Raw genomic sequence first — 15,391 nt, 5'->3', positions numbered from 1 at the left:
CTTGCCTTAATTTCTATTTTATGTGTTTGAGTGTTTTGCCTGCCTGTATATCTGTACACCATGTGTGTGCAGTACCCAAAGAGGACAGAAGAGGGCGTTGTATTACTGGGACTGGAAATATGTTCGATGGTGAGCCACCATGTGCATGCTGGGAATCGAACCTGGGTCATCTGGAAGGGAGAGCAGCCAGTGCTTTTAGCTGCTGAGCCATCTCTCCAGCCCCATCTCAAAGTCATCTTTTAATTGAAGTGTTGGGAAAAGATCAGTCCGCATAGATAATCCAACAGTTTCTCATTTAAATGTCCCAGTTGCCCTCACTATTTGAATAATGGCAGAGGAGATGAGACTTTCCACTCCCTATCTCCCCCGCTTCAAAGCCTGGCACAGAAGTGGCCTTGGTCTGGGAAGCAGCCAAAGGCAATCCTGGCTTGGGCAGAGAGTGGGTCTTGGCACTTTGTGTGTGTCCTCCAGACGGGAGGGAAGTCACTGGAGGAGATGAGGACATAAAGGTGTGCTGTGTCCCGTGTGTCAACATGTGCCCTGTTTGCCAGTACAGGCGGGTTCATTTCTGTTTTGTTTTTAGTCCCTAAGTTCTCAGTGAAAAGGATTGCCAAGGTAATGTTTTCCACATGAAGTCTGCGCTCACTGAATCCGGGCCCTCGTGCTTGGCGCCTGGGCAGCCTTCTTCCTGGAGCTGCAAGCTTCTGTCCAAGGTTAGGCCAGTCATCTGCGACGCCGCCGTCACAGGCCTGGTTCTTCAGGGGATGCCTTTTGTCCAGTAGAACCCTGGAGCCCTTTGCTGCCACCCTTAGAGCATGGGGTCAGAAGGGGGAGGGGGTCACACATACAAGAGAGGTGCTGTGGGGCTCCCTGGTCAGAAAATAGATCTTGTGGGATCAGGTAGGCTTAACATGAGAATACGGTCCCAAGGGTTTGAAAGTTTTTTTCTTTGAATTTAGTGAGAAAAAAATATGAATGTTTTCATTTTAAATTATTTGTCATTCACGGTCCTGTTCTCCTCCACATTCCTGTTTAATAGCTTGCCCACGGTGCACAAGGGATCCACAGATGTGTCCGCTCAGCCCTGTAGCCGCCCCCCCCCCTCCCCGGCTTAGGAGACAGTTGCAGGGACAGAAGATGATTTCCATCTTGCCTACTCTGGCTCCTCTTCATCTCAGGCAGAAGCAGAATCGTTTCTGGGTTGGAATTTTCCTGTGCTGAATCCAGCAAATCCGGAATAGAACATTTAGCAAGAATGGGGGGGGGGGGTAATGAGCAGCAGCTGCGAAGCGTCTGCCTCCGTGGGGCCATGCTGTGTGGAGAGCACATGCTGCGGTCCTGGGAAGGGGTGTCTGGGAAGCCACTCAGAGATAAAGGCCTGAGGTATTTGTTCCGAAGCTCAGGATGGATGAGTCCTTCCTCAGATGAGCCATGCCTCCCAGGAGGGCTGGAGAGATGTGCCTGCAGGGCCTCTGAAGAGAGAGAGGGGCCTGTGGGGCTGTGTCCTAATGTAGCAGGGTGAGGCCCAGGGCAGTGGCTCTGAAGACCTAATATTGACCTTTTGGTTAGGCGTGGGGGAGAGGCCCTGAGAGAGGGAACCTGAACTCAGGTTCAGTCAGAGTCTTGGGTTTCAAACCTGGGGAAATGGGAAGGGGTGGTTCTGGTCTAGTGAGAACTCTTGTGGGTGTGCTTGAATGCGTGCGTGCGTGCGTGCGTGCGTGCGTGCGTGCGTGCGTGCGTGCACGTGTGTACACACACACACACACTCACTCACTCACTCACTGAGAGAGAGAGAGTTAGTTCAATTTTGCCACCTCAACAAAGCATTGCTCCTGTGTATCTCTGCCCCAGCCAGCAATGATTAACTTGATTTGTTTTTACCCATTAAAACAAGAAAAATGCTTCCCCAAACCAGACACCTGCCACCTTACCGGAAGTGCCATTTTTCTCTTCATTACCTTCTGGGGTCTCATTATCTTTGGAGAGAGACCAGCATGATTTTATTAGTCTGGCCCCACCTTAGAAATTGCCAAATGTGAATACTGAAATAATTTCCATGCTGTCACATTTCTGCAGGGGAAAACAAAACAAAAACTCCACTGCCATTCGCAGGACAGTTTCGGCTGTAGAAAACATGAGACGGAAAAAAATGGCTTTGTGTTGACTGTGGGGAAAAACTCCATAGAGAGGTCCCAGCAAACTCACTTCTCAGTTTGGAGACTCGTGATTTCAAAGTGCATTTTGACAGTTGATTAATGCCTTGTTGCTAATTTAACTTCTAGTTAGCGGGGTTAGTGAGCCTTAAGTATAAACTAACAAGAAAAGCCATGGCCTGAGTCACACATTCCCCCCCCCCCATCTAGAAAACTGGGAAATGCTATCGTTAATAATTGTTGGTGAGATTAAATACGAAGTGTGACTTGTCCAGGCCCTTACAGGATGCTCAGGAATGCTGCTGCTCCCTGAGAACCCCAGACTCCATCTTGAACTGATAACTTCTTGTCCACACGGCTGTACACCATCATGCCTTTTCCTTCTGCCTCCCGGACCCTGCCGCCCACACCTCCTCTCTGTGACCGCTGCTTCCTGGCCCTCCTCATGTGCTGAACTCCAATCAGGTCAGGCCCTGTAAGGGCAGGCACTGGGCCTCGCGCTCTCCATGTGCTTTGTAGCACCCACATTTGTTGAGTTGTATTGGGCAAATACGGCATAACCCTGACACTGACTTTGGCGTGGTCCCAGCTTCTGACGCTCCTCGATAGGGCTTCTCAGGCCACAGGTCACTGACCTTTGGTCAGAATGTTTACCTTCTCTGGGGGCAAATATTTTTTCCGGAGATGGAAAACTTGTTTCTGTTTCTCTGAGTGTGTACACAGAGCTGAGTGGAAGCCTGCTGCAATAGACATTCTCTCTGGAAACCAGGCCAACATTCGAGTCTGTGTACCCTAACCGTTCCAAACAGCCCCTGACCGGAACTCTGACTGATGTCCTGGCTCCCAGCCGGTGAGGGACATCTGCATTGCTGGAGAGTGAGATTGTCAGGAGATGAACAAGAAAGCCGTGTGTGTGGTGGCGCACACCTTTAATCCCAGCACTCAGGAGGCAGAAACAGGTAGATCTCTGAGTTCAAGGCCAGCCTGGTCTACAGAGTGAGTTCCAGAACAGCCAGGGCTACACAGAGGAACAGAAAAAAAAAGATAGACGGAGGGAGGGAGGGAGGGAGGGCGGGAGGAGGAAGGAAGGAAGGAAGGAAGGAAGGAAGGAAGGAAGGAAGGAAGGAAGGAAGGAAGGAAGGAAGGAAGGAAGAAGGAAGGGAAAAGAAAGCCATGTGCTGGAGAGATGGCTCAGTAGTTAAGAGTATCTGCTGCTCTTGCAGAGGACCTGGTTAGGGTCCCACCATTCATATGATGGCCCACAATAACTCCGTCTATAACACAATAAAACCATCCATAACCCCTGCTCTAGGGGACCCAATGCCCTTTGAGGAAACTAGACATACATGGTACACAGACATACATGTAGGCCAGACACACACATAAAACAAAGATAAGTACATCTTAAACAAACACACGACAACAAACAGTGGACACGGTCGAGAGCGTTTTCAGTATTTCCTCTGCTTGTTTGAGTCTCTTGGACGCGAGTTCTGTAGGAGAGGGCAGCCTGTGGGCCAGAGTGCCGAGTGACAGAGATGTGTTTGTAGAGTTGAACAGAGCCAGGGCCTGTGGGCTCTGGAGACTTCCTGGGAGGATCCGTGGTTGCAGACACTTCCCCGCAGGACCCGCCAGAAGAGCCTCGGGCCTGGCATTGTACAGTCACAGTTCTGAAGAAGATAGCCATCCATTTTGCATGCTGACCTTTCAAATCAACCTCAAGGGTGAATTCTAGATGAATTCCAGAGGCAGCTGTGGGCGCCTGCCAGAGGCCGGCAGACACTCAGTGCTGGGCGTCCCGCTTCCTACCCGAGGCCTCTTGAGTTTCAGCTGGGAGTAATTTAAAGATGGATTTCTTACTTCTGATTAACGTCACAATATTTAGCTCTTCCTTGACGTGTTTTCTGGTACACAGTGGGGCCGTGCTTAAGCAAATTCAACCAGATCAAGAAAGAAGGTTGGGGATGTAGCTCTGTGCTGTGTCCTGAGGTCCTGTGTTCCATCCCCCCTCAGCCCCCCCCCCCCCACACACACACACAGCGCGCTTCACTTCTGGTGGCTCTTCTGCTAGCTTTACCATTTAGAGGACCATGAGCCTGCATTGCATGTGGGTCCCCTCTGGCAATGCCAGGCCCGTGTCTCCCCCACAGGGAGAACATCTTGTTTGCTCCCTCCAACTTTAAGACTGTGTTTCTGGGTTTTCATTTGTGGCACAACACGATCCCAACCTGAAGCCACAAAGCCATCTGTGCTTAGCTCCGGATCCAGCCATCTGCCCAGCACTGGGGGACTGTCTGGGCCTTCACTCGGAGAGACAGTGTGAGTCTGGGTATGGCCGCACGTGCCTATAACCCCAGCCCTAGGGGGCTGAGGCAGGAGGATCAAGACCTGCCACAAGACGGTGTTCTTTCCTAAGACACGCTCGGGATGTGACGGAGTTACAGGGCATAGTTTCCCCTTTTAACCTGACCCCCAGGCTGCAGTTGAGCTGTGACCCTACCTTAAATGCAAAATGAGCATGGGCGGGGGGACCTGCTCCGGAGTGAGTCCGCTGTTTGCTGAAGCCCAGAGCTTGAGCTGAGTGTGTCCCTTCTCCACTTCATTGGCAGCTCTGATGCCCTCTTTTAACCGGCTCCTCGGTAAGCTGATGTCTGTCGGGAGTAACTAACAGCCAGGACCATTTTCCATGTTCCTAAGAAGGAGACAGCCTTTAAAAATCGACACTAGAAACTGCACGTGCTAGTAGTTTGCTTGTTTGGGTTTTTGTTGGTGGTTGGTTGCCATTTTGTGGGGTGTTGTTGTTGTTATTGCTACGATGTTGGGGGGGGTGTACCCAGAGCCTTGTACCTGAGAGGGAAGGCTTCTATCCTGAATTACATCTCCGCCTCACATGCCACTTTGATAGAGGTTTTAAGCTGGAGGCTGTTGACCATGTACACAAGCCTCTTTACACTGGTGTTCAGCACTACTGTTCTTACGTGACGACTAGTGGAATCTCTGGAGAGAAAGCATCCCTTTCCTTTCCCCTCCTTGGACCCGGTCACCATCCGCATAAGCACCACACAGTGCAGGGCTTCGGTCGAACTCTTGGTTCCACTGTTGGCACACAGTCTGGCCATCCAAGCTTTTAACTCACTGGCCTCGGGGGCCCCAGGGAAAAGCAGGCAGTCCATTTCACAAAGTCACATCAAAGCCAAATGATATCTCGCACAAAAAGGACTTTGAAAGCCTGTGAAGGAAGGGCTGTAGAAAAACAAGCAGTTTTATTTAACATGGTCTCTGTTCAAAGAGAAAGGTAAATAAACTCAGGATTACACAGCCATGAATAGCATCTCAAACGTCTCTGGCTTCCTTTGCTAAGGGGCTCGCTTTGTTGAGGAAAATCCTTAATGTGTATTAAGTCACTAAGGGAGAGGCCCTAAGGTTTTGGTCCAGTGACATTTCTTTGCTATTGTAAAATTCTGGTGGTTTTTCCTGGGCATGAGTCTTATTCTCACAGGTAACTAGAGCATGGTAAGTACTTTCTTCTATTTCTCTTTGAGAGATCTTTGTTCTTCCTTTACCACAGAAGAGAAAGAAGACTCCTCAGTGGAGCTTCACGGGGCTGGAGAGATGACTCGGTAGTTGAGAGACCTGCCTGTTCTTCCAGAGAACCCAAGCTCCCTTCCCAGCACCCGCTTCCCAGCACCCGAATGGTGGCTCACAACCTTCCGTAACTCTAGTCCCAGGGGATCCAGTGCCCTCCTCCAGCCTCTGCAGGCACCAGGCATGCATGTGCACTTGATGCCCAGACATGCATACAATGCAAAACACCCAGAAACAGAAAATTAAAACAAAGGGGAAAAATCGCTATGTTGCTCAGGCTGCCCTCAAACTCCAGTATTCAGGGGATGCCTTAACTTCAGCACCCAAATAGCTGAGACACTTGCTTTGCATCTGGCTAGGAGTTTTTTTTTGAGAAAATATTGTCTTCCACGAGGTCCCAACCCTACACAACAAACTACAGGTAACTGAGAAATGCTGAGAGCAAGAGAAATAGTCTTCCCCAGGGAAACAGCACACCAGCTGGTTATATCCAATACCAGTGGTCAGCCCTAAAAACATCCATACGAGTAACATTACACAGACTGTATTTAGGAGTATATATGTATACACATATGTATGTGCCTGTGACCACAATTAATGACAAGCCATGCATTTGAGAGGGAGCAAGGAGGGGTACACAGGAGAGTTTCAAGGGAAGAGAGGGAAAGGAGAATGTTGTAATTATATTATAATCTCCAAAATTAAACAGCATTAGAATTGTTTGTCCTTACTCAGATCATGTATGTATTTTCAGAATGAATAGATTTGAATTTTTCCATTAAATAATTTTATTCCTTCTTATATATAAATGCACAGACACACAATGCCAAATGTATCTATTTTGAATTTTCTTGTTGAGCTTGAAGATAAAATAATATAAATGGAAAAAATATTTTCTGGAACAAATTCTCCTGAGCCAATTCATTTTCTGTTTGTATGAACCAAACAGCTTGGGGTCAATGATCATTTTAGGTTTTTGAGACCTAGTGCTCACTGTGTTTTCCAGACTAGCCTCAAACTTATAGCAATCCTCCAGCCCTAGCCTTCCAGGTGCTGGGACATGTGTGCCACCACGTCCTGCCCAGCAGTCAGTTTTTTGTTCATAACCCATATCAGAACATAACCTCAGGGGAAGTAAGTTCTCCTGTGGCTGTTCGTCCCCACATTCATTTCCTTGTTGTGTTCAGCAGTGAAGGTCGAAATGTTCTTAAGAATATTAGTTGTTTGGTTTTTTTTTGTTTTGGGGGGTTTTTGTTTTTGTTTGTGTTTTTTTGGTTTTTCGAGACAGGGTTTCTCTGTGTAGCTTTGGAGCCTGTCCTGGAACTCACTCTGTAGACCAGGCTGGCCTCGAACTCACAGAGATCCGCTTGCCTCTGCCTCCCAAGTCCTGAGACTAAAGGCATGAGCCACCACTGTCCGGCTTGAATATTAGATTCTTTTGCCAATTTTTAGACAACACTAAATTGTGCCACATGAAGTTTTAATTGATTTCATTGTGACTTTGTTCCTTTTTTTCCAGTAATAACCATTGTGAGATGAACAGGGGACTGGTATTTATCCACTATTCTTTTTTTAAAATTGCAATTAGGGTTAAAAATAGAGACAAACATAGAGATTGAAGGGAGGAAATAGCCTAGAGTCGGAGCAATAGGGGGATTTGACATCATTAGTCACAAAGGAGACCGCATCAGAGTTGGAATGAGATGTCCTTCTCACACCCACCAGGAAGGCACAATCCTGTTGTTTGCACTACAGGAGATTGAACCCAAGACCTCATACACGCTAGGCGAGCACTCCATGCAGGTACATGCCCCCAGCCCCTTCATCCCACGTTTTATTTGGAGACAGGGTCTTACCAAACTGCTCAGGCTGACCTTGAACTTGGAATATAGCCCAGGTAGGACTTGAACTTTTGCTCTTCCTGCCTTAGCCTCCCCAGTAGCTGGAATTACTGTAATAAACCACTAGGCCTTGCTTAAAAAAATGTTTTTAACTTATTTTACTATTATTAGTGTTATTTATTTACGTGTGCGTGCGCGTGTGCATGCACGAGTGCAGGTGCCCGCAGAGACCAAATTAGTCAGATCCCACTAGCCACCTGGGAGCTAGGAATCAAGCTCAGGTCCTCTGAAAGAGCAGTACATGCTTTTAAGCATTGAGCCAGCTCTCAGCCCCTCCAATATATATATTTTAATAGAATGTTTCAAGTGCTGGTGAGGATGCAAAGAAATGGAAACCCTTGAATACTGCTGGAGGAATAGAAAATGATGTAGGTGCTATGAAGAACAGTTTGGCTATTCCTTGGGAAGTTAAGCAGAAATTCCGCTTCTAGGTACAAGCCTCAGAGAACTGAAAAGAGACATTCAAACAGGAGCTTGTCCACAAATGCTTAGGGCAATGCTATTCAGAGTAGTCAAAAGGTAGAAACCACTCAATCACTATGAAATGATGAATGTGCAAATATATGTGGGCTAGCCAGGCATTACTTCTTGTATTTCTTTCTTTCCTTCCCTCCTGGGCAGGGTCTCAAGGCAGGTGCCCCCCACCTCACCTGTCATGTGTTCCTTTCTTGATGGTGCTTACTTGGAGTCAAGTGTTGTAGCTTATTCTAAAGTGTCCAGAGCCTGGAGAAATGACTTGACAGCTAAGAGTTCTTGTTTCACCTCCAGGCAGTGGTGGTGCACACTTAATCCCAGCACTTGGGAGGCAGAAGCAGGTGGATCTCTGTGAGTTCGAGGCCAGCCTGGTCTACAGAGTCAGTTCCAAGACAGCCAGGGCTACACAGAGAAATCTGTCTTGAAAACAAACAAACAACAAACACAGTTCTTGCTTCTCTTCCAAGAGGACCTGAGTCTGGTTCCCAACACCCATGTCATTGGCTCATAACCACCTGTAACTTCATTGTCAGGAATTCCAGTGTCTTCTGGCCTCTGTAGGGACCCGAACACACTGGCATATATTCTTTCTCTCTCACACACATATGCATAAACAAAAATTAATAAAAACTTCAAGTGTTCTATCTGATAGACACCTAACATGCCCGGGAATAGCTGCTGATGGACATTTGGGTCATTGGAAAGCACTGGCAGGGACTTGCTGGGATTAGGGACTTAGTCTCAGGGAATGTACCCAAAACTGTGCATCAAATCCTAACTTGGTAGAGAAATAGGAGAGCGTCAAAGAGGATGACAACCACCACTGAAGCAGTTTGATTTATAACCAAGGGACCCAGGTGATAGGGGGACACTGGTCACACCCTGACCAGGGCAAGCATGAGCATTAATCTTTAAAGACCAGAAGCCATCTGCCCTGCTCCATCTGCCCAAAGGCTGTGTGTGTGTGTGTGTGTGTGTGTGTGTGTGTGTGTGTGTGTGTGTGTGCGCGCGCGCCTCAGGATATTTGGGCAGGAGGAGGTTCTGGGTTTTTTTCCCCTGCAGTTTTTCCCATTGGGCAGTTTTGTTGGAAAAGCCAGATGTTGATCTGATAAGGACAGGCCGGCCTCTATTTGCTGTGAGCTAGCTCGTTTCTTAGTAACGAGCCTTTATTAACCACAGGCTTCAGCACAACAGTGGACAGAGCCGCAAGTGGATTAGAAAAGGAGACATTATTCCTGCTTTGTTGGAGATAAACATGACCATATGCTCCAGCTCTTGAGAACAGCTTTTAACAATATGCATGACCCCATGCAAAGCGGTGTAGTCCAGCTGCACACTCGAAACCACAGAGAAGGCTGTAGAGCTTTACCATGGGACCCGGGGGAGACGTGCCACGTTTTTTAGAGGGAAGAAGTCTTGTGAAGATGTCTGTTAACCCCAGGGTAATATATATTTGATATGTTTTCAATCAAATCTTCTCAAAGTTTCCCAGGAACTCAATAAGTTGATCATATATTTATCTGGAAAATGAAATAACCTGCCAAGGAAATTTTGCAAAAGAATAGTGAAGGCGACTTGAACTTTCATCTTTCAAAGTCTCCCATAAGCTGTATTGATTAAAACAGCCATACTGGCAAACGAATAGACAAATAGATGGATGAACCAGAGTAGAGAACAGAGAACTATATCTAACTGAGAACTTGGCATGTTACAGATAATGGTTGGAATCTGTCTGGATGAATGGACCATTTATTATTGTGCAAGGACAGTGAACTCATCTGTTGGGAAGAGATTAATTACATCTTCATATCACTCAGAAATAAGTGCATTTAAGGGGAATGCATTTCTAAAAAAATCTCTAGGAGTCGAAGGAAATAGGTGGTATGGTTATAAATGGGTATTGGAATCACTCTTTTTAAGTTACCATGCGAAGTCAGGAGTGCTACAAGCCTGTAATTGTAGCACTCTGGAGGTAGAAGCAGGAGGATCCAAGAGTTCAAGGCCAGTCTAACTACATAGCAAGTTCAAGGACAGTGTGGGCTCACAAGACACTGTCTTAAAAACAAAATCAAACTAGAAGGTGGCAGAGGAGCCAAAATATAAAAAAAGTATGTAAAATCAAAATAAACTTTTCTGAGCATCGTGATGCTCAGTCCTGGCACTCAAGAGGCTGAGGCAGGAGGACTGCCAGTCCAAGGTCAGCCTGGGCTATATATCTAGACCCTGTCTCAAAAACAAAAGGAAAAAAATGAACTTAAAACATACACTATAATAAGGAAACAAATCTAATATACAAATGGTAATGCTTAATAATATAGAGCTAGTAAAAAATACAAATTAACAAGAAAAAGTAAAAATATAATAGAAAATAAACAATATAAACAGAACTCACATAAGAAAAATAAAACTAACCAGTAGGAGACATGAGTCATGAAAATACAAATTGAAATGAGACACTTCTGCATTTCCTTATTTGGGAGCATGTATGTGTGCCATGCACACCTGTGGTGGTCAGAGAACAACTTGCAGGAGCCATGTGGGTCCTGGGGATTGAACTAAGGTCATCAGGCTTGGCAACAAATGTCTTTGCTGCCCTCCAAGCCAGCTCATGAGCCCAAGAAACATTTTTTAAATTATAAATTAGATCAGCCTTAAACATGTTGAAATGAGGTGCCCATTAAAGTGGCCAGAATGTAAAAATGATGATTATGGTGGTGGTGGTGGTGATGATGATGATGATGATGATGATGATAGTATTAATTACTGATGAGGATGGGGAAGCCAAACAAGTGCCTTCATGTATTATTGGTGGAATATAAATCAATCCATCTTCTTGGAAGGCAATGTGGTGTTATCTATAAAAGTGAAAATGCACACATCCTCCAAGGTTCCCCTCAAACTTCTCACCTGCTGAGCAGCCAGACTTCCAAGGATGTGAACACAAAACCTGCCAGGTCTCTCAAGGGACAGGCATAGGGCTGTCCTTCCACTACACTTTGTCCATCCAACCCATCCCAGACTGTCGTAGGTCCTTTAGTGACCTTCAGACACAGGAACGACAAGTGAGTTAATGGCTACTGTGTTTTCAGACAGACTGTCGCACAGGTAGGTAGAATAAGTACATCCTTTCACAGACCATGTCAGCAGCATGGTCAGTGTTGGCCTGTGTTTAGATAAACTTCAGAATATTTTATGCTTGGGGTCTGTATTTCCTCCATGACCTGGACCATTCTGAATACTGTTTTGATTTTTTTTTCCTTGTGGTTTTTGGATAAGTTATATTAATATTTTTTAAATGCACTTAGAAATGCCACCGCACTGAACTTACTTCAAAATCAGAGCTTTGTGAGTCCTGCTGTGTGTTATTGGGAAGTTAATTAAAAACAGTGTTTTATCAGTAGGCGGTATTGTCGCACAATTAAAAATTGTGAGACTTCCACTGTGCACAGTCGACCTCACACTGTGATTCTAAGGCCGTTGCTGCCCCCCCCACGCCCTCCCCCCACTCTTTCAAGATTTCATTCTACTGAGTGAGAATGTCATCAAATGCCAGTCAAACGAGAGCTAGACTCATCTTATCATGGTGCATACTACTATCTTTTAAAGATACTTTTTACACCTAAGATGTCTAAGTGGGTGTGATTTCTGTCATTTCAGCAGATTCTCTCTTGGTGCTTAGTGTGGGTCCCTGGCCATAGACCCTAAGGTAAATGTGGAAGGAGGTGTGCCTGGAAAGAACTTCCTGACTAGTGGAGCTACCTGGGTTCTGGGACCCAAAGATGAGACAGTTGTCCCAGCAACCAACCTGAGTGGGAGCAAGTCCTAAAGACAAGGCCTAGTTGGCTGGGAAAGGACCAGGATGGCAAATTGGGCTTCTGGAACAGGCACACTGTTCCCCAGGAGTGTCCATTTGAGGTGAAGTTGAGCCACTGGTTTAGGTGTACTGGAGCTTATGGAGAGAGTTAGGGAGCAGCAGGGTGTGACCACCCCCGAGACCAAGCTAAAGACCCATGCATTGGATGGCTGCAGCAAGATTTGTGTGTTGCCTTGCGCAGCCTTGGTGCAGGGGAGGGGCTTGGACCTGCCTCAACTGAATGTACCAGGCTCTGCTGACTCCCCATGGGAGACCTTGCCTTGGAAGAGGTGGGAATGAGGCGTGGGTTGGGGAGGAAGGCTGGGGGGCAGAAGGAGAGAGGAGGGAGGATCTGTGGTTGGTATGTAAAATGAATAGAAAATTTCTTAATAAAAATAAAAACAAAAATAAAAGATTTGTGTGTTGAGATTCTCTCTCCGTTGGCAAGGTGGACCATTGGACAGTGGAGTGGATGGGGAAGCAAGGCTAGAGGCTAGGAGGCCACGGGGAGGCTGTTGCCAAGATTCACAGGAGGCGATGTGTCATGGGGGTGGAAGACGTGTCATCATGATATGCAAAATCTGCAAAGCCAAAAGGAGATTTGGTTGTATTTTTGCCATATTTTCTAAAACTAAATAATGTTTTAAACAAAGTTTAAAAAGTAGCATGTGAAATATACCCGTTCTGGTTTTGTTAGGTTTTTTGTTTTGTTCTGTTTTTGAGACAAGTTTTTTCTGTGTAGCCCTGGCTGTCCTGGAACTCAATCTGTAGACTGAGCTAGCCTCAAAACTCAGAGATCCACCTGTCTCCTGTTCTGATATGTTTAACCTCACTATATTCATCCTTTTTAAAATTCATATTGTAAGGAAAACTTTCCTCCAATTTCCCTCGGGAGTTCTGTTTCCACATCCACCCTTTTCCCTATACACAGCCTAGTCTGAGGCTTTTGTAAATTATGTGGCTGAGTCTGACGTTGTGTTCAGTTGTCCAAGTGACATTTTTGTAAGGCTGCTTTTTGTTACTATCCTAACCACCCAGCCCTTGTAAGTACCTTCCTCTGCTTTCCAAATGCAGCCTTTTCTGCAGGGACATTTGCACCTCCTGGCAGGTGGCCCCATGTCTCTTAAACACCCACGCTTTCTTCTCCAGCCCCAAAGAAGCAGCTTGTCTGGGGACTGGCTTACAACGGCTTACACTTCTTTAACTTTTGTATATTTAATAGTACACATACAAAAAGAATAACCAGAAATGGAGCTTCTAGAACCACCTGGTTCAGAGGGAAATGATAGCTATGCATGAAAGGGCAAATAGGTTAAGATAAATCATTATTAAAAAACCACCGGAACATCATACAGAGCTGGGAGACGGGTGTCGCCACTGCGTTACAGTTTGAGATTGTAGTTTATGTAGAACACACATCATGGCTAGCCACTGAGCCTGGATAAAAAGCTGTGAGATAAACCAATAGCATTTCAGTGAATGGATCGTCTTGTACTGTGGCCATGAACCATCCCCAGTTCTTAATTGGAGCCCCCTCTTTCCCAGGAATTTGTGGGTTTGCAGTTCCTGTTTTTCACTCCAAGGCCACCATTGTCTTCACAAAGGACAGTTGTAAGGGAGGTGCCAGGCCTGCCTTAGGCGAAGAAGCCCTTGTCCTTCATTATTCCAGCAGAAATACTGCTCACCCTTCTAGCACCTTCTCCGGGGCATACAGTAGTGCTTTCCCCCATATCCTAAAGCACTGAGAGGCTCTGAGGAGAGTCTGCAGTCCTTCGTGGAGTGGCTGAGAGCAGCATTTCTGCTAATGGAGTCACCACAGCAGCTATGGCAGAAGTGAGCATTTGCTGAGCACGGGCGCCATGCAAGCCACTTCGTATACATTGGCTCGTTTGGTAAAAATGAGGCCAACCCTGTCGTGTGGGATGTATTTGAAGGATATTATTTGCGTTCCTTTTCTCTCTATTATAGAAATAATCCAGGTTGAATTACTTGATGCTCTAAATTTGAAATCATGGTTGGTTTCTGAAGCTAATCCGGTGTAGGAGGCATTATGAATGTAGAAAAGGAGCAAATGTTGGCATGGATATGAAGTGGTAAAAACGTTCAGCTCAATGGTAGAGTGTGCACTCAGCATGCATGAGGACCTGGGTCTGATCCCTGCGTAGAAAAAAGATGAAACAGATTTGTTTTGTTTTGTTTGAGACAGGGTTTCTTGGTGTAGCTCCGGTTGTCCTGGAACCTGCTCTGTAGACCAGACTGGTCTCACACTCACAGAGATCCACCTCTCTCTGCCTCCAGAGTGCTGGAATTAAAGGCGTGCACCACCACCTCCTAGTGAAACAATTTTTTTTAAACTAGCCAATAAAAAAAATTATTGTGGCCGGGCGTTGGTGTCGCACGCCTTTAATCCCAGCACTCGGGAGGCAGAGCCAGGCGGATCTCTGTGAGTTCAAGGCCAGCCTGGGCTACCAAGTGAGCTCCAGGAAAGGCGCAAAGCTACACAGAGAAACCCTGTCTCGAAAAACCAAAAAAAAAAAAAAATCATTGTGTGTATCATTAGTGTACAAAATGTGTCAGGAAAAGCTTTCAAAATTAGGGTGCCTTTGTTGGAGGAATATGGAGGGAATTGACCACCCTGTTTTTCTCCCTCTCCTTTCTCAGATACATCCCACCACTGATCTGGGGGAAGAGTGGACATATCCAGACAGCCTTGTATGGGAAGATGGGAAGGGTGAGGTCACCGCACCCTTACGGGCACCGCAAGTTCATCACCATGTCTGATGGAGCCACGTCCACGTTCGATCTCTTCGAGCCCTTGGCCGAGCACTGTGTGGGAGGTGAGCTAGTCTCAGATCGTAGTGTTGGGGTGCCTAGAGAGAGGCAACAGCCAGCAGTGGGGAGCGATGTGTGAATGCCTGGGCCACCCATCGTCCCATTGCACTGGGGGTCATGTTACCACTCAAGTGACCTGCACTTTAGCCTTCGCGTGCTGGTTCATGTGTAGCAGAAATCAGTATGGAATTATAATCCTCTTGTGAAGTGTAGAAGCCTGTTTTTTATGATTTATTTATTTTTTTATAATTTATTTATTTGTATTTTATGTACATTGGTGTTTTATATGCATGTATGTCTGTGTGAAGGTGTCAGATCACCTAGAACAGGAGTTACAGACAGTTGTGAGCTGCCATGTGAGTGCTGGGAATTGAACCTGGGTCCTCTGGAAGAGTAGTCAGTGCTCTTAACCGCTGAGCCATCTCTCCAGCCCTATTTATTCTTAATTTCTGTTCATTGGTGTTTTGCTTGCATGTATGTCTGTATGAAGATGCTAGATCCCCTGCAACTGGAGTTGCAGACAGTTGTGGGTGCTGGGAATTGAACCCAGGTCTTCTGGAAGAGGAGCAGTGCTCTTAACTAATGAGCCATCT

The 15,391-nt window shown here is 46.3% G+C and overlaps 1 protein-coding gene across 3 annotated transcripts in view; it reads left to right on the top strand.

Moving 5' to 3' along the window:
- Nucleotides 1–15,391, top strand: part of Abhd2 (abhydrolase domain containing 2, acylglycerol lipase) — a 92,077-nt gene that overhangs the window by 39,387 nt on the left and 37,299 nt on the right. For all 3 annotated transcript variants that reach the window (XM_028879217.2, XM_037198483.1, XM_028879218.2), the window contains exon 4: nt 14,628–14,803. In XM_028879217.2, the coding sequence (XP_028735050.1) occupies nt 14,628–14,803 (176 nt within the window). The remainder of the gene's footprint in view (nt 1–14,627; nt 14,804–15,391) is intronic.

The sequence above is a fragment of the Peromyscus leucopus genome, chromosome 1 (assembly GCF_004664715.2).
Source record: "Peromyscus leucopus breed LL Stock chromosome 1, UCI_PerLeu_2.1, whole genome shotgun sequence".
In the NCBI taxonomy this organism is placed as follows: Eukaryota; Metazoa; Chordata; class Mammalia; order Rodentia; family Cricetidae; genus Peromyscus; species Peromyscus leucopus.
This window is presented reverse-complemented; position numbering and strand designations above follow the sequence as displayed.